Raw genomic sequence first — 17487 nt, forward strand, 5'->3', positions numbered from 1 at the left:
GGGCGAGCCGGCCGTGCCTTGAGCCGAGCCCGGAGCGCCGCTCCCAGCGGGGGGAACGGGGGGAGGAGAGCCTGGAGGCGCCGGGCCGGCCCGGGAGGGGATGAACTGGGGGGGGCAGCGGCTTTGGGAGACCCTCAGAGCAGGAGGTGACAGACGCCTTGGGAGGTGACAGCCACCCGCCCGGCCCCGCCGCTCCCCCGGCATGGCAGAAAAGGTGGGTGCGACGGAGCCCTGTCCCGCCGGGGCCCTCCAAACCCTCCCGCTCTTCCCTGTCCCTTCCTCGATCCTGCTCCAGCCCCGGGAATGGGGGCCCTGCTCCCCAAAATATCCCGGGACAAGTTTGGGAGCGCCCCGGGCAGCGAGCGGCTGATGCTGGAGCTGGGGGGCGGCAGCGGGCCTGGTGCCCTGGGGGCGGGGGACCCCCACTTTGGACAGATATTCCATTCCCTGGGGCTGCAGGATCCCCAGGATCCCCTTTTCCATGGATATTCCATTCCCTGGGGCTGCAGGATCCCCTTTTCCACGGGTATTCCATTCCCTGGGGCTGCAGGATCCCCTCTCCCATGGATATTCCATTCCCTGGGGCTGCAGGATCCCCAGGATCCCCTCTCCCATGGATATTTCATGCCCGGGAAGTGCAGGATCCCCAGGATCCCCTCTCCCATGGATATTCCATTCCCTGGGGCTGCAGGATCCCCAGGATCCCCTCTCCCATGGATATTCCATGCCCGGGAAGTGCAGGATCCCCAGGATCCCCTCTCCCATGGGTATTCCATTCCCTGAGGGTGTAGGATCCCCAGGATCCCCTTTTCCACGGGTATTCCATTCCCTGGGGGTGCAGGATTCCCAGGATCCCCTCTCCCACGGGTGTTCCATGCCCGGGAAGTGCAGGATTCCCAGGATCCTCTCTCCCATGGATATTCCATGCCCGGGAAGTGCAAGATTCCCAGGATCCCCTCTCCCATGGATATTCCATGCCCTGGGCATGCCAGGACCCCCTTTTCAGGGAGTCTCCGGCTGCTGTCGGGGTTCAGGTTGCGGCTCTTTGTTCCCAGATTCCCGGAGGAATTTGGCTGTCCCGGGGGGAGCGGCGCTTTCCGGGGTGTGCGCGCTCCTCTCGGGGCCGGAATGTGCCAGGAGCGGGGTGGGAAGAGGAAGGGAAACCCCCGGGGGAGGGACAGGAGAGCTCGGGGTGAGCTCCTCAGGAGGGATCGGCTCCCCCCGGACACTGGTGTGGAATGGGAGGGGACAGGATTGGGGTGCAGGATAGGGGGTGCAGGATTGGGGTGCAGGATTGGGGTGCAGGATTTGGGGTGCAGGATTTGGGGTGCAGGATTCGGGGTGCAGGATTGAGGGTGCAGGATTGAGGGTGCAGGATTGGGGTGCAGGATTTGGGGTGCAGGATTTGGGGTGCAGGATTCGGGGTGCGGGATTGGGGTGCAGGATTTGGGGTGCAGGATTCGGGGTGCAGGATTGGGGTGCAGGATTTGGAGTGCAGGATTGAGGGTGCAGGATTTGGGGTGCAGGATTGAGGGTGCAGGATTGGGGTGCAGGATTCGGGGTGCAGGATTCGGGGTGCAGGATTGAGGGTGCAGGATTGAGGGTGCAGGATTGGGGTGCAGGATTCGGGGTGCAGGATTTGGGGTGCAGGATTGAGGGTGCAGGATTGGGGTGCAGGATTTGGGGTGCAGGATTCGGGGTGCAGGATTGAGGGTGCAGGGTTGGGGTGCAGGATTGGGGTGAAGGATTGGGGGTGCAGGATTGGGGTGCAGGATTGGGGTGCAGGATTGGGGTGCAGGATTTGGGATGCAGGATTGAGGGTGCAGGATTGGGGTGCAGGATTTGGGGTGCAGGATTTGGGATGCAGGATTGAGGGTGCAGGATTGGGGTGCAGGATTGGGGTGCAGGATTTGGCGTGCAGGATTGGGGTGCAGGATTGGGGTGCAGGATTTGGGATGCAGGATTTGGGGTGCAGGATTGAGGTGCAGGATTTGGGGTGCAGGATTGGGCTGTAGTTGTGAAGTTACAGGTTTGGGGTGCCGGGCCTGGGTAAAGGGGCGCAGGATTGGGGTGCAGAGGTGCAGGGTTGGGGTGCAGAGAAGGGTTGGGATTCAGGACTGGGATTCAGAACTGGGATTCAGGATTGGGATTCAGGATTTGGGTGCAGGGCCCTCCCCCCCCACCCCCCTCCATGCTCCAGTGCTGCTTTGCAGGACCTGAGGCTGACACCCCGCAATTTAGGGACAAAAGTGGGGTTTCAGGCTGGCGGGGGGCTCATCCAAACTCCCATGTCCCAACACCGGGATCCCTTGGGGACATCAGGGGGTGACCCACGGTGACACGTGGCAGGCACAAGCAGAGCCTCGGGCAGGCACAGGGGGTGCCAAGGCATTGCCAGTCCCGTGTCACCCCCGGGGGACAGTTTGGGGGGCTTTGTGTCCCCAGATCCACTGTGTCCTCGCTGGTGGCCACACCGGGGTCTCTGGAGGTGTCCCAGGGTCTCTGGAGGTGTCCCAGGGTCTCTGGAGGTGTCCCAGTGGCTCTGGAGGTGTCCCAGGGGCTCTGGGGGTGTCCTGCTGGCTCTGGGGGTGTCCTGCTGGCTCTGGAGGTGTCCCGGGGTCTCTGGGGGTGTCCTGCTGGCTCTGGGGGTGTCCCAGGGGCTCTGGAGGTGTCTTAGGGTCTTTGGGGGTGTCCTGCTGGCTCTGGATGTGTCCTGCTGGCTCTGGAGGTGTCCCAGGGTCTCTGGAGGTGTCTCAGGGTCTCTGGGGGTGTCCCGGGGTCTCTGGAGGTGTCTCAGGGTCTCTGGAGGTGTCCTGCTGGCTCTGGGGGTGTCCCGGGGTCTCTGGGGGTGTCCCAGGGTCTCTGGGGGTGTCCTGGTGCTCCGGGTGCAGGGCTGGCAGCACCATGGGTGGCACCTGCCTGGCAGCGTCCCCAAGCCGGCAGTGACGTGCTGGGGGCCGTGCTGACCCAGCCTCTCCCTTCCAGCAGATCCCGCAGCTCCTGGAGTCCCAGTCGGGCCCGGGCCGGGGGCCAGGGCGGCCCTGGGGCAGGATGTTCCCCCCCCGGGGCTGCAGGAACGGCTTCCCCAGGGAGGTACGTGGGGCTGGGGCTCTGCTGGGGCTGCACAGCGGGCTGGGAGCGCCCCTGGAGCTCCCACCGTGGAGCTGCTCCATCCCTGGGGATGCTGAGGGTCTGGGGAGGAATTGGGGACAGTCTGGGTGTTCACAGGGTGGGCTCCTGCCTCCCCCAGCCCTGCTGGGGCGAGCCTGCCCAGGGGTCTCAGGGCTCTGATCTCTCCACAGCCCGGCCCGTGGTGGGATGGGCCACAGCCAGGTCCCCGTCCCGGTCCTGAGGACACCTGGGATGGGCCACCCTGGGATGGGCCACCCTGGGATGGGCCACCCTGGGATGGGCCACCCTGGGATGAACCACCCTGGGATGAGCCACCCTGGGATGAGCCACCCTGGGAGCACCAGCACAGGAGATGCCGGCACAGGAGGCACCCGGTAAGGGACAGGGCTGGGGGGAGATGTCCCAGGGATGTGTCCCAGGCACGGTGGGAGCGTAGGAGTTTGTCAGGGAGACCCTCCCAGGCACAGAAAGAGCCTCTGGCTCCTTAAACTCCTTCCCCAGAATGAGTCTGGACATGTCTGGATCCAGTCGTGGACTCCCCCAGGCACAGAAAGGAACCCCTGGCTTTCTGAATTCCCAAAAGGAGCCTGGAAACGTCTGGATCCAGCTGTGGAGCTGCCTGGCCAGCAGTTTGTGTCTAAAGGGCTCCACAGCTTCATCCCCCAGGGCTGAGAATGGCCAAACAAATATATTCACATAGGTTAAATGGGTAATATATATATCTATGATATATTATTATATATCAGTGGATGGTAAGGGTTGCACTAAAGGATCCCAACCAGTTATCTGCAGTGCACTGTGGATGGTTATAACCAGGGCACTGTTTATTAAATCAATAGTTTCAAAGTTAATTAGCAATTATGAAGTTTAGATTGATGTTGCTCACCCAGACCCACAGAAATCTCTTTGGCTCAGCCTCCAGGAGGGAAGGGCTTCAGAATGGAATCCACACTCAATCCTGGGAGGGCCAAGCTGGGAATTCTGCTGTTCTAAAGTGGGGTTGAGCTTTTACAGGATGGGGTGATGGGGGTTTTGTCTGTTCTTCAATAAGGATTGCTGCCCTCTGGCTCCTCCCAGGAAACGTTTCCTGCCAGTGCCAGTTGCTCTTGGGGTTTCATATCCTCTTGAGGTTTCATTTCGGGGTGTTTGAGTCAGGCTGCTCTCAGTGTTCCCCCACCACTGGCAGCCTGCTAATTTTCTCAGGTGAAATCTGAGCTAATTTTCTCAGTTAGGTGAAATCCGAGCTGTTTCACCCTAATTGCATCCTGCAGCAAGGAGGGATTCACGGACACATCCAAAGCAGGGCAGAAAGGAGAGGCAGAAAGAGCCGAGGGTCACAGTGGGGAGGGGGAACAGCAAGAGAAGCAGAAAATCCCAGCAGTGGCCGTTCCTATTTCAGCCCAGGGGCTCCAGACCCTTCCCTGGCTCCGGTGATGCCCCGTGGAAGGAGGAGGAGAGATGGGCACCCCACTACTGCCCCCCACCACCCCCCTGGGGTGACAGAGAAGAATTCCAAGGGCCTGAGGATGGCTTTGGGGACAGCTGGCACCTGGTGAGGGGGACATGGGCTGGGGGTGGCAGCCACAGCAGCGAGCGGCTAAAATGGGGCACCCTCGCTGCCCGGGTGACAAGGACAGTGTGGGGACCCTGTGCAGTCACAGCATGCCCTGCCCCATTCCCTGCAGGATGTTCTCCCTGATTCCTGGCCTGGATTCCCTGAGGAGGAGCAGCCCCCACCCTGGCCCCCCGCCGGCCCTCCACGGTGGGTGCCGTGCTCGGGGGGCCCGTGTGGCTCTGGGGTGACAATGAGGGACACCAGGAGCGCTGGAAGCTGCACAGAGACCCCTCCCAACCTAAACCCCCACCCTGGGGCTGTGCTCCTGCAGGAATCCAGGAGCTTTCCCGGAACACCGCCCGCCCTGGAGCCATCACCCGGCTGGGGGACGCCGCCTCCGCAGGAGCCACCACCGGCAGCTGACCGTGGTCCCCCGGGCCTGGTGTCCCCCAGCCCCCCGAGGTCTGTGCTGACCCCGTGCCGGATCCTCGGCGCTCTCCAGCCTCTCCCAGGGCAGGGTGAGGAGTCTCTCCCGCTGTTTCCCACCCTGCAGGGCACAAGCAGCACTCCAAGCCCCCTCCTGCCCTCTCCAACACGAGCCAGGCAGCGGCCAGGAAGGAGCCGCAGCCCCCGGATCCTGCCCAGCCCCCTGCTCCCCTCCAAGGCGCTGCGGAGACGCCGGAACAGCCGCAGGTTGTGGGGTTTGACCTGTCCCCTCTATCCCACACCAGGAGTGTGCTCACCCTGAGCCTTGCACGTGTCCTGGTTTCCTGCAGGATGTGCCAGTGGGGACTGGGAATGTCCTGGAGCCCCCCAGTCCGGCTGGGAGCCCTCTGGAGAGCCCGGCTGCCGATGCTGGTGCTGCGGAGCCGCCGGTAGGAGATTCCCCCGCTGCCAGGGGTGCTCCCACCTCAGGAGCTGCCTGGATCACGGGTCTCATTGAACATCTCTCTCCTCTCTCCTCCAGCTCTTCCCCTCTCCACCTCGCTGTCTCTTTGCCAGGCATGGAATTTTTCCAGGCTCTTCTTTCTCTGGGATTTCCTTTGGGTTTTAGCGCCCTGTCCATCCCATCCCGGGACAGTCGCGTGTCCTCACGCCTCTGCCTCTCCCCAGGTTGAGCTGGAGGCTGGGCAGACCCCTGTGGGCAGCCAGGATCAGGATCCCTGTGCTTTGGGGACAGATCCAACCCCTCCAGAGGAGACCTCCAGCTATCCCGAGATCCAGGAGCACCTTGAGGTATGGGACTGCTGGGAAGTGGTGCTGGACCAGCTCCAGGCTCCCCAAATCCTCCCCACCAGCAGCAGCTTCCTCTAGGGATGTGTTTTATTCCCACCCTAAAGCAGAGTCTGGAGGAGGCACAGCCCCTTTCCCAAGCCTTTGTCCCCCTGTAACATTTGCACAGGTAGAGCCGTGCAGTCCAGGTGTCCCCAAGGCTGGCACCGCTCATGGGTCACATCCCCAGAGCCCAGCAGCCCCTCCACACCCTGCCAGGAGGGAACTCCTGGAATCCAGCTCCTCTGGAGAGGCAGGGGCTGAGCTCAGCCCACAGTCCTGGGAGCAGCCTCCGTGTGGAGCTGGAGAAGCCGAGGCAGAAGCTGCCCAGGATGGGGTGAGTTTGGGATGTGGGGCAGCTCCGTGGTGCGTCCCCACCCCACGTTAGAGCCCCCTGAGGCCACTGCTGTCAGTGGGGCTGTGCTGGCAGCACTGTCCCCCTGTCCCTGCACAGCCACTCTCTGTCCCTCAGCCTCTGCAGAGCCTTCAGCCGCCCAAAAACCCTCAGCTCCCTCCAGCATCTGCAGCAGAACCCGAGGCCCAGCCCAGCCAGGCTTCTCCTGGTGCCTGCACCACACCAGAGACCTCTGCAGGGCCCCAGCACCTGCCTGGGTCCGGTGAGACAAACCCGGTACGGGCTCCGGGTGCCCGCCAGGCACCCCCAGGTGCCCCCAGGGGCCGGTGCCCTGGGCTTGGGGACATTGCCACACCCAGAGGGGGATCCCTGTGGCCTGCAGGATCCCGGGCTGGGGTTAAAGGGCAGCTTTGTTTGGAGGCAGAGCCCGTATCGGCCCCGCTGCCGGCTGTGCCGGAGATGCCGATAAACGGGAGACGGCTGGGAAATAAGCCAGGGAGGTAACCGGAGGCTTGGAGTGCTGGAGTGTGAACAGCCCCAGGACTGGAGCTCTGAGGAAGCCGAGGAGAGCTCTCCAGAGCAGCTTAATTACTGCCTAACGAGGGAGAGAAATTGGGGCAGAGGGGGAGCGGGGGCCGCTCTGGCACCGGAGGGGAGGGTGGCAAACCAGGGGCTCCTTCCACAGGGTGACCAGTCCTGGGCTAGTGACCAGCACTGGCAGCCCCAGTTTGGCTCAGTCCCTTTCCCCTCTGACCCTTCCTTGCCTTTTCCACCTCCCAGGCTGTGTCTGGCCAGCAGCAGCTCTGCTCCACGCTCCCCACACCATTCCCGGCCGGCGTCGACTTACGCTCTGCCACCGTCCTCGCCAAGAAGGCAGAGATTGAGCAGGTGAGTCCTGGCAGCCCCTGGATGAGCACCTGGAGGTCTGGGAGAGGCTGCAGGATGCGGGATCTCACCTGAGGATCTTCAGGAGCGATGCTGGGTGGTGGGGGGTGTGAATTTGTGCATTTTTGGGGGGCACTGGTGCTTGCAGAGGGAGGTGCTGTGGGCAGTAAGGAGCTTGCAGGGGCTCTGATGATGTTTGAGGGTTTTAGGACTAAAAGTAGGGGTTTGTTTGGTGCTGGTTGTGGGGTGCTGACCTCGTGGCCCTCCCCTGCAGTCATACCAGCAGTTCAGCCTGACCATCGCCGTGGTGGCCACGATGCTGCTGCAGAAGGAGCCCTCGATGGAGGCGGCGCTGGGGCTGGCGCTCAGGGCCAACCTCCGCCAGTGCCGCCTCTACCACCTGCAGCAGCTGGAGGAGTTCATCGACATCATCGACTCGGCCACCGCCAGCCTCTGATGGCAGCCAGCCCCTCCTGCCAGCTGGGTGAGGGTGATGGGGGCTGTGACAGGGCTGTGACAGCGCTTTGGGGTGCTCAGGAGGGTGCTGAGCCTGCGGGGCAAGCTGGAGAGGTTGGCAGCCCCACTCGACCTCTTGGAAGAGGGAGGGCGAGCAGGATATGTTTGGTTTTAGCCCTGCCCAGACTTCTGAGGGCAGCAAAAGTTTTACTGGGGGGTGATGGGAGGGAGGGTAGCAGTGCCTCTCCTCCATTCCTGCTTGCCAGGGATGTGTCCCCAAACCCCAGTGAGTGTTTTTGGGTTTAAATCTAAAATTAAACCGTGTTTTCTTTGCAGCCCTTGCTCTGCCGTTGTTCTGTTCTCACTCTCCTGGGGCTGTAGGGGAGAGGTCCCACAGTGAACCCCGGCTGTGGCAGAGGGCAGAGGCCACCCCTGGGGACCTCCCTGCCCCGGTGACATTGTCAGTGTCACAATGGGCTGGGAAGGAACAGGACAGACCCTGCGTTCAGATTTCAGCCAAACTTTATTGGAGCTTCATCATCGGCAGCAGCAGAGCTGCGCCCCAGGTCCCCTCCCCGCGGTGGCAGCGGTGCCACAAGGGACGGAGAGCAGGTGGCAGTGGGGCACAGAGGAGTCCAGGGAAGGATCCCACCCAGCAGTGGGGTGATGCAGGCAGCTGCCCTTGTCTGGAGTTCTGGCCGCTCTCCCTGGAGCTGCCGCCTTGTCGGAGGCGCTGGAGGCCCGGCCCGGCCGCCGGCCCCGCTCCCTTCCTGCTTTACCTGTTCCTAATTGCGGGAGAGGCTGGCAGGAATTGCAGGCTCTGCTCTGCCAACAGCCGCCGGGGGGGAAAAGATCCCAGCAGCTTCTCCCACCAGCCTTGGGCCGCGTCCAGGACACACTTGGAACGTGTTGAGGCTGTGGCAGGACCTGGCAGGACCTGGCAGTGCCACTCGGGGAGCCCGGACCCCGCTGTTAGGACACACTGCAGTGCTTGGCCGTCCTGCCCCTGCCCCTCCCCGGGGGCTCCCTGCCCAGGGAATTCATCCCAGGCTTGGGGATGGGCTTCCCAAAAAAGAAACCCTCCTCCTCTGAGTCCGAGTCCGAAGATGAGGAGCAGGTGGGACACCAGGAGTCCTCCTCCTCCTCCATGCCATCCTCTGCCCGGGGGCTGTGTCGGGGAGGGGAGTGTGGGTTTCCATTGCCTGTGGCTGTTCGGGTGTCAGGGCCCCCCAAAAGCGGCTGGCCCAAGGCTCCAGGCTCGTTGGGCTGCTCTGGGCTGGGCTGGGGGGCCGAGGGGTGGCCGGCTGGGGGTCCCAGCATCCCTGGGTGCTCCTTGGCAGCATCGCTGCTCCGCTCCCGTGCGGCTGCTCCGAGATCCTCGGGGCTCCTGAACGCAGGGTGCACTGGGGCCTGATCTGAAAACGCCTCTGGAAGAGGGGAAATGGGTGTAAGGGAGGAAGGAATAGCTGAGCCTGCCCTCCCACAGCCCTCCCACAGCAAGGGTTGTCTCGGGACACAACAGGGTGGCACTGAGCCACCCCCAGCTCCCACCGTGGGAGGTGGGCTGGGGGTTTATCCCCACTCCCCCCCGTGTGACATTCCCAATGAAGTCCCCAGGGGCTGGGGGTTTATCCCCACTCCCCCCTGTGTGACATTCCCAATGAAGTCCCCAGGGGCTGGGGGTTTATCCCCACTCCCCCCTGTGTGACATTCCCAATGAAGTCCCCAGGGGCTGGGGGTTTATCCCCACTCCCCCCTGTGTGACATTCCCAATGAAGTCCCCAGGGGCTGGGGGTTTATCCCCGCTTCCCACCATGTGATATTCCCAATGAAGTCCCCAGGGGCTGGGCAGAGCCTGCATTTGCTCCCATTCCCGTCCCAGCCCATGGCAGTGGGACCCTACCAGCCCCTTCCCCCTGCTGCCTGCAGCCCCCCGCAGCCGAGCGGGACAGGGGCGTGGAGTCGGGGGATGGAGCGGAGGCGAAAGCGGAGTCGGAGGAGTCGGAGGCGGTGGAAGAGGCGTCCTGGCCGCGGCTGCAGGTGTCGGAGCAGAAGAGGCGGCCGCGGCGGCAGGTCAGCGGCTGTCCCCGCAGCGGCTTGCGGCACAGGCTGCAGCAGAAGCAGGCGGCTCGGGCGTGCCAGTGCAGCCCCTGGTGCGTGACCTCCTCGCTGTCAGCACCTGCGGGGCAACCACAGGTGAGGGCAGTGCCAAAATCCATCCTCGGAAGGCTCGGCGGCCAGGGGAGCCCCCGGGGGTCGCGGCCGTACCGATGGGGTCCCCGCAGGCCTGGCACGGCTCGGCAAAGAGGCTCTCGAAGCAGCCCCGGCAGCAGGGCCGGCCGCTCCTCATCACGTAGCGCTGCCCACGCAGGGGCTCGTCGCACTCCAGGCAGCAGAAATGCTCCAGGTGCCAGCGCCGGCCCTCGGCCTCGATGCACTCCTCCATGAAGATCAGCTGGAATGGGAAAACAGCCTTAGAACCCGCGGTGCTTCGCTGTGCTGAGGAGTGAGGAGGAGCTGCCAGCCCGTGGGGCTCCCTGCAAGGCTCAGGAAGGAATATTCCTCCAGCCCATCGGTGGTTCTCATGGATTTGGAGCCCCCAGCTGAGCTCAGGGTGTTTAACATCCTCAGGGAGGTCAAAGCCTGCCCCTGGCCAGCACCCACCTGGTCACAGGAGGCACAGCGGGGTCGGAAGAGCTCGGCGTGGTGCCGGCCGCAGTAGATCCTCCCATCCTGCTGGAAGTAGATGAGATCCACCAGCTGCTGGTGGCAGAAGTGGCAGGAGAAGCAGGACGGGTGCCAGAATTGGTCCCCCAGGCGCGACGCTGAAATCCCCGGGTCCCCTTTGTTCAGCCTCCGGCCGCACTGCAAGGCAGAGGGATGGCGGGTTTGGGGCCGGGCTGGCTTTTGGGGCCGGGTCCCTGGCAGGGAATGGGCGCTGGAGGGGACAGCTCACCTTCCTGCAGGGACAGCCGTGGCACGGAGCTGGCACGGGACACGCCAGGCCCTGGCCCAGAGCCTCCTGCCTGCGGCGGGCGCTGAAGGCTCGGAGCTGCCGCCGCTCCTCCTCGGCGAGGTCGGGGCAGTACCGCTCCTGTGGGGCACCGGGGACAGGGGATTTTAGCTTTTCTATTTTAGAAAATGTAATAGTCCTGCAGTTGTTCAGTGGATAACTCTAAACTCCACACACAGGGTCAGCTTTTTGCATTTTGCTCAGACACAACAATTCCTCTCCAGGCCTGGAGTCGCTGTCTCAGGCCCCCAGAGATGGAAACAAAAGTGGGGAGCAAACTTGGGATAAATGACTTCATTACCTGAAGCTGGAATCAAAAAATCAACCACCAATGTGCCAATAGACCAAACTTAGAAAAGTGTGAAAACCTGTGACCCCGTGGTCCATTTTTGTGTGCAGCCCCTGGGAGAGGCTTTGTCTGCCCAAAATGTACCTGGAGGCCCTCCAATAAATAGAACTGCTTTTCATTCCCTTCATTTTGTCTGACCTCTGCTTTTAAGTAGTCCCAAAAAGCATCAGGTGAGCCTGGGGAGGGGAGCAGCACCCAAGAAAAGGGGTTCTTACATCGCAGTCCTGAGGAGGCAGCTGCTGCAGGAGGGCTCTGCTGCGGGTCCTGTCAGAGGGAGAGCCAGGCTGCGGCGAGCGGGGCCCGAAGCACGGCAGCACCTTGGGAGAAACACAATTTCACAGGGAGATTCAACTGTGTTTAGCTCAAAGCTGCTAAAAATGTGTGTTTAACCCCAAGAAACGGGGTGTTCTGGTGTGGGAGCCACCCAGGGCTGGGGGAGAGGTGGGTGCTGCCCACCTCGGGGGGCGCGGGCTCCGCGGAAGGTTCCAGATACTCTTCCAGGGCACAGCCGGAGTCGCTGTCGGACGAGGCCGGGGGGAGACCGGTGGTGGTGCCGCAGGGGGAGGGCTCGTCCTGCTGGGGCCATGCAGGGCTCGGCAGGGACATGAGCTGGGGACAGAGAGGCAGAGGAGGTCAGACACGAGGCAGGGAGCAGGGCTCGGTCCCTGGGTACGTGTCCCGTGCCCACGTGGCAGCAGAACAAGCAGCTCCTCATCCCCTGGAGAGACCTTGGGGCATGTCCAGCTGGGATGATGCTCCAAAACACCAGGACCTCCAGAGCTTCGGCTGAAACACTGCAGGAATACAGGGGATTGTGGGGGGGCTCCTTTCTCTTTGGGGGTTACAGCAAACCCACAATGAGGGGATGGGGATGGGATGGGAGGGGATGGGGATGGGATGGGGATGGGATGGGGATGGGATGGGATGGGATGGGATGGGGATGGGATGGGGATGGGGATGGGATGGGATGGGATGGGGATGGGATGGGGATGGGGATGGGATGAGGGTGGGATGGGATGGGGATGGGATGGGATGGGGATGGGGATGGGATGGGATGGGGATGGGATGGGGATGGGATGGGGATGGGATGGGGGTGGGATGGGGATGGGATGGGGATGGGGATGGGATGGGATGGGGATGGGGATGGGATGGGATGGGGATGGGATGGGGATGGGATGGGGATGGGATGGGATGGGGATGGGATGGGGGTGGGATGGGGATGGGATGGGGATGGGATGGGGGTGGGATGGGGGTGGGATGGGGGTGGGATGGGGGTGGGATGGGGATGGGATGGGATGGGATGGGGATGGGATGGGATGGGGGTGGGATGGGGGTGGGATGGGGATGGGATGGGGATGGGATGGGGGTGGGATGGGGGTGGGATGGGGGTGGGATGGGGGTGGGATGGGGGTGGGATGGGGGTGAATCCAGGTAGAGAAGACCCCAAGTGCCCAAGCTCAAGCTGGAACGGTTTTTGGAAAACAGCAACACCCACAGCAGAAGCTTTCCCCCAGCTGGCACACCTAATCCCAGTGCTAGCTGCCCATCCCTGAGTGGGAACAGACTGAGGTTGAGCCCAATTCAGTGGGAAATAATTCCTTCCCCTCGGGCTGCCATTGTTCTGCCCAGGGCTGTTCCTGCCCGGCTGTCCCAGCCCACACCGCACGCCTGGCTCGGGGTTACGCAGTGGAAACCCATCCGGTGCCGTCCCCTCCTTTCCACCGCGCTTCCTTCCTGCCCTGGCTTCCCAAAACAAAGGCGAGATGCTGATGTGGTGGCTCCTGGGGTTCCCTGGATGCCAGCCCAGAGCCTGACGCCCTCAGCCCACGTTTCCTGCCCTGGCATGGGCAGCCAGGGTGGGCTGGGACTGAGCTGCTGCTCCCCGTGGAGGGAAATCACGGGGCTGTGACCAGGGATTCACCCCTGCAACGCCCACCATGGACAGGTCAACCCCTGTGGAAAATGTTCCCTGCATCAAATGATCTCAGGGATGAGGGGTGAGAACCCCCAGGCCATGAAATGTTGGTCCTCCTGCACCTCTGCCACCACAAGGACCCATTCCCTGCTCCACACTGGGACGGTGCTGCTGTGTCCCCCCTGTCAGGGACATCCCAGTGTCCCCACTGCTGCCACCAAACACCCCAGTGCCCTTCCTGGGCAGCACCTCGGGGTGCTGGCATGTGGCACCCGAAGGGGGCACCTCTGGAGCCGGGAGCAGATGGGATCAGCAGGGACAGCTCAGGTTTCCCTGCCCTGCTGCCGGGTCAATGATTAACGCTGCAGATCGGCTAATCAGAGAGATAAAACAAAAGGCCTGCTGGCTTTTTCCTGGCATTTGGGGTCTGGAAGCCTGGGGCGGCCCGGGGGATGCAGGGCTGGTTGTAGGGTGTTGTTCAAAGCTGTGCTTTGGGATAGGGATGAAATAATCTGGTTTAACTGTGTATTTGCTGCCCAAAAAGAGCCCTGGCCTTGCTGGCTTGGGTGAGGGACCGGGAAACAGCTTTGGCTCTCCAGGAGGAGCAGGGTTGTGAGAGATGCTGAGGGGGGACCCTCGTGTCTCTGCTGCTGCCCGCTTTGGGACAGGTGTCCCCGTGGGAGGTGGGTGCCATTCCTGTGCTTGGCTCATTAAGCCTCCAAGCTGCATTTGTGTAATCTCTTGGAACTTTGCTGCTAATTAGACCCCTCCGAGGCTCTGGGGGCTCAGCGGGGCTGGCAGTGCCGGCCTGGCCCCAGCCCAGTGAGGCACAGGGACCCCCCTATCCCTGAGGTGGGGTGACACTGGGGGACAGCGGCTCGGGCAGGGCTCCCGGCCGCTGTGAACGCACGGGGATGTGCTGGAGAGCCCAGCCCAGCCCAGTTTGATGTGATTACGCTGGCTGGCAGCCGTCTGGGCTGTAAACAAGTCCCTGTAATTAGCCCCAGACGGTGACAGAGGTACGCACCTCCCATGCTAAAGAGCCAGGCAGCCCCAACAGGTCTGGCTCCTCTGCTCCCCGGCCCTGTCCCCTCTTCCTTCCTGCCCTCCCTGGCTGCCCCCGGGCACTCCCTGGCTGCCCTGCCCCGCTGGGATGCCAAGGGATACAGGGATGCTCCCAGCCTGCCCCAAACCGGGCGCCAGGGGAGCTGGCACCGTGCTGGCACTTTGGGGGAGCAGCCAGCAAGTCCCCGAGAAGGGACGTGTGACAGACCGGTCGGGCAGGCTGGGTGGCACTGGCTGTCATTTGCCTTGGCTGGAAATCCTCTTGTCCTGCCTGTGGGAGCTCCTCCGGATGCGTTTGGCCAAGCTCCTCTTGCCCTCCAAAGGATCGGAAGCTGTCGCAGCTCCCCGAGCACAAGAGGCTGAAATTCCTGGGAATACTAATCTGCTTTGGCTCCCCGGGAGCAGCCCCTGTCTCCAGCTGGCTGTGGGAGTCTGTGTGGGCTCCCAGCCCTCTGCTGCCAAGGTCACACATTAACTTGGAGCCCAGCCACCCCAGCCCGCTCGGAATTCAGCACAGGCTCCCTGTTCCCAGCACGGCCAGGGAGCCTCATCCCTGCCTCAACTTGGCTTTCACAGAGTCCCCAGGAAACACAACATCTCCAAAAAGCCCCTCAAAGCACCCGGCAGCGCCGGCAGCTCCCAGAGGCGCAGCTCCATGCTGGCCTCACCCACGGGATAACCTGTTTTTGCTTCAGCTCCCGTCAACACAGCTGCGCTGGAGGAGAGTGGAATAAAGATGCAGAGCAATAAAGATGCAGAGCAGTAAAGATGCATCTTTTGGGGCGAGATAAGCTGAGGTCTGGCAAGGAGAGCCGGAGCAGCAAGTCCTGCCCGACCTGGAGCCGGTCTCACCCAGGAGCCCACGGTGCCTTTTGGACCTGGGGTGGCACCAGGTGGAGCAGCCCTTGGTGCCACTACTGGGCACAGCAGCGTCGTGGCTCTGGCTTTAAAAAAGGCTTTTGCTGCCCCCCAAATGATGGGGGAGGGTCTCAGCATCCTGCTCTGCCGCGCAGCACCAGAGGGGAGCGTTCTGTTGGCTCACCAGGGGATGTGCCAGTGCTGCAAATGGCTTTTCCTGCTGTGTTTTCCCTCCATCCCGCAGGCACGGCAGGGAGCAGTAACCCATTAACCCAGCCTGGCTCACCCATTCGTACATCCGCAGCTACGGACCGAGACCCCCGCCCCTCCTCTCGCTGCAGCCACCGGGATAAAGATCCGCGACCCCTCCTCTCCCCGTGGGGTGAAAACCCCTCACCCCACCCCTCCCTGTGGCCACCAGATTTCAGCCCGGCGAGTTTGGAGGGGCCCAGCTCCATCCCCAATCCCGAAACATCCCATTCCCGGCCGATGCCAGGGGAGCAGGGATGGGGGAAGCAGCCCCGGCCCCGGAGCACCTGCCCGCTGCGGGCTGGCAGAGCCTGGCACGATGGAACAGGCGGAACCTCCTGCTCTCGGGGGACATTTACCCGACAACAAAGACCGCGGGGGCAGCGATATTATCCAATATCCCAATATCCACCCCCCCAAAAAATCTCCAAACAGCCAAAATCCCCCTGCTCCGCCTCGCTCCCGTCCCCTTCCCCTCGCAGCAGCTCGCTGCCCCCTCCTCTCAATCTCAATCTCCCTCTCCCCCACCTCCATCTCCCCACGGAGAGCCGAGCCCGGAGTCCCTTCCAGCCGCATGTACCTGCCCTTTCCCGGTGCTCCGGGCCCCGCGTTCCGCCGCTCCGGGCTCGGCCGCCCGCTCCAGCCCCGCGCCGGCCGCCGCTGTCCCGCCCTGCTCCGGAGGACGCGAGGGAATGGAGCCTGGGCTGGGAAAACTTCGCAAAGCGAAAGGAAAACATCCAAGCTCAGTCAGGGAAACGTTGATATTTTTTTGTTGTTGTTGGTTTTTTTTTCTTTTTTTTTCCTCTCTTTTTTCCCCCTGCCTGCCCAGGCACTGGCTCCGCGGCAGCCGGGGTCCTAATTAGAGGCTTTTTAGCCTAAACCTCGGGAGCCAGCCAATGGCTGGAATTCCAGGGCAGGCAGGGAGGGGAAGGGGGGGGGGACATTAACCCTACAGGGGAAAGAGCTGCCGATGACATCTGGCTCGCTCCTACCTCTCATTTTCCGAGCGCCCGCGCCCTTCCCTCCATCTGCGGCTCGGTTCACCCCAGGTTGCCGTTTGATGACTTTTATGATCCCGCGCGATGATTTATTTCCCTGCCGAGATCAGAAAGAGTTGAAGCTTCATGAAAGAGGGGGAAGTGTCATTACACCCCAATTTAGAGGTGGAGAAACTTAGGCTGGGCTCTCACAAAGGAGTTAGCCAGCGGCAAGTCAGGATGTCCTAGTTTCCACAAGCCCTGAACACCTGACGAGGCTCCTCCAAGCCATTCCAGACCGGCTCTGGCTGCAGCAATTCCACCCGGGCAGGAGTCAGGAGAAAATTTATCAGAGCCTGACGCGAGGCACAGCGTCATGGCTGTGTTTCTGTGCACTTCTCACCGCGCTGTAAAATTTTCCTGCCCGCTGATGTGACTTTGGGGATGAGAAGGGACACAGCATCCCCAAAAACCCCTAAATCTGCCAGGATCCGGCTGGATCTCTGCCACCTGCGTGGTCCCGGGAGCTGTGGCGGCTTTTGGGAGCCCCGAGGGGTGCAGATGGCTCGTGTAGGTTCTGGGATCAGGGTCGGGACTGCAGCCAAAACGCACAGGGATGGTGATTTGGCAGAGAAGGTGCCAGGCTCCGTGACAAGCCCGTGGCACCGCTGGGCGAGGCCGTGCAGGGCGGTGTTGGGGCACAGGTTATTGTGCTGCTTTATGGAACTGGTTGCCCCATCCCTGGAAATGTCCAAGGCCGGGTTGGACAGGGCTTGTGAAGCCTTAGGATTTTAGATTTTCTATTTTTCATACATTTATAGTCCTGCAGTTCTTCAGTGTAGAACTCTAAACTCCACACACAGTGTCAGCTGCTGCTTTCCCATTTTGGCCAGACACAACAATTCCTCTCCAGGCCTGGGGATCAAGGACACCTCCCTGCCTCAGGCCCTGAGAGATGGAAACAAAAGTGAGTTGGGGGGAGCAAACTTGGGGTAAATGACTTCATTACCTGAAGCTGGGATTGGAAGATGAACCCTCAATATGCAAATGGACCAAACTTTTAAAAGTGTGAAAACCTGTGAGCTGTGGTCCATTTTTGAATGTCACCCCTGGGAGAGGCTTTGTCTGCCCAAAATGTACCTGGAGGCCCTTCAATCAATACAACTGCCATTTATTCCCTTCATTTTGTCTGGCCTCTGTTTTTAGGTAGCCTGGGTGCTTGGAGCAACCTGGGATAGTGGAAATTTTCCCTGTCCATGGCAGGAATGGGATTTTCAAAGTCCCTTCCGAGCCAAACCATTTGAGGATCCTCTGCAAAATCCCCTGAGCAGGCGGAAAAGCAGGAGGAAGAGGAGGAGGGATGGGCACCTCCACACTTTGCTGTTGTCCCTCCCTGCTCGGGGGTC

General features: G+C 62.0%; 2 protein-coding genes across 7 annotated transcripts; one reads left to right on the plus strand and one right to left on the minus strand.

Moving 5' to 3' along the window:
* The first annotated feature begins 63 nt into the window (after positions 1-63).
* LOC131587799 (basic salivary proline-rich protein 2-like) lies at positions 64-7976 on the plus strand. Of its 6 annotated transcripts, none has more exons than XM_058856053.1 (14): positions 73-214; positions 2986-3093; positions 3303-3398; positions 3429-3506; positions 4532-4684; positions 4818-4894; positions 5019-5149; positions 5241-5380; positions 5464-5562; positions 5801-5923; positions 6090-6296; positions 6432-6590; positions 7095-7202; positions 7474-7950. In XM_058856053.1, exons 1-14 carry the CDS (start codon positions 203-205, stop codon positions 7654-7656), a joined length of 1674 nt encoding a protein of 557 aa, XP_058712036.1. In that variant the 5' UTR covers positions 73-202; the 3' UTR covers positions 7657-7950. The 6 variants fall into 6 exon arrangements, with proteins under 6 accessions (XP_058712034.1, XP_058712036.1, XP_058712037.1 ...); XM_058856054.1 differs by having other exon boundaries at positions 3303-3397; positions 3443-3506; XM_058856052.1 differs by having other exon boundaries at positions 3303-3412; positions 3443-3506; positions 7474-7949.
* A 180-nt stretch (positions 7977-8156) lies between these two features.
* Positions 8157-16191, minus strand: PRICKLE4 (prickle planar cell polarity protein 4). Its single transcript, XM_058856057.1, has 9 exons — positions 16097-16191; positions 15685-15817; positions 11474-11626; positions 11233-11334; positions 10612-10749; positions 10320-10520; positions 9924-10110; positions 9559-9834; positions 8157-9082 (listed from the first exon to the last, which is right to left on the minus strand). Exons 3-9 carry the CDS (start codon positions 11621-11623, stop codon positions 8628-8630), a joined length of 1509 nt encoding a protein of 502 aa, XP_058712040.1. The 5' UTR covers positions 11624-11626; positions 15685-15817; positions 16097-16191; the 3' UTR covers positions 8157-8627.
* Positions 16192-17487: the final 1296 nt, after the last annotated feature.

The sequence above is a fragment of the Poecile atricapillus genome, chromosome 23 (genome assembly GCF_030490865.1).
Source record: "Poecile atricapillus isolate bPoeAtr1 chromosome 23, bPoeAtr1.hap1, whole genome shotgun sequence".
NCBI lineage: Eukaryota > Metazoa > Chordata > Aves > Passeriformes > Paridae > Poecile > Poecile atricapillus.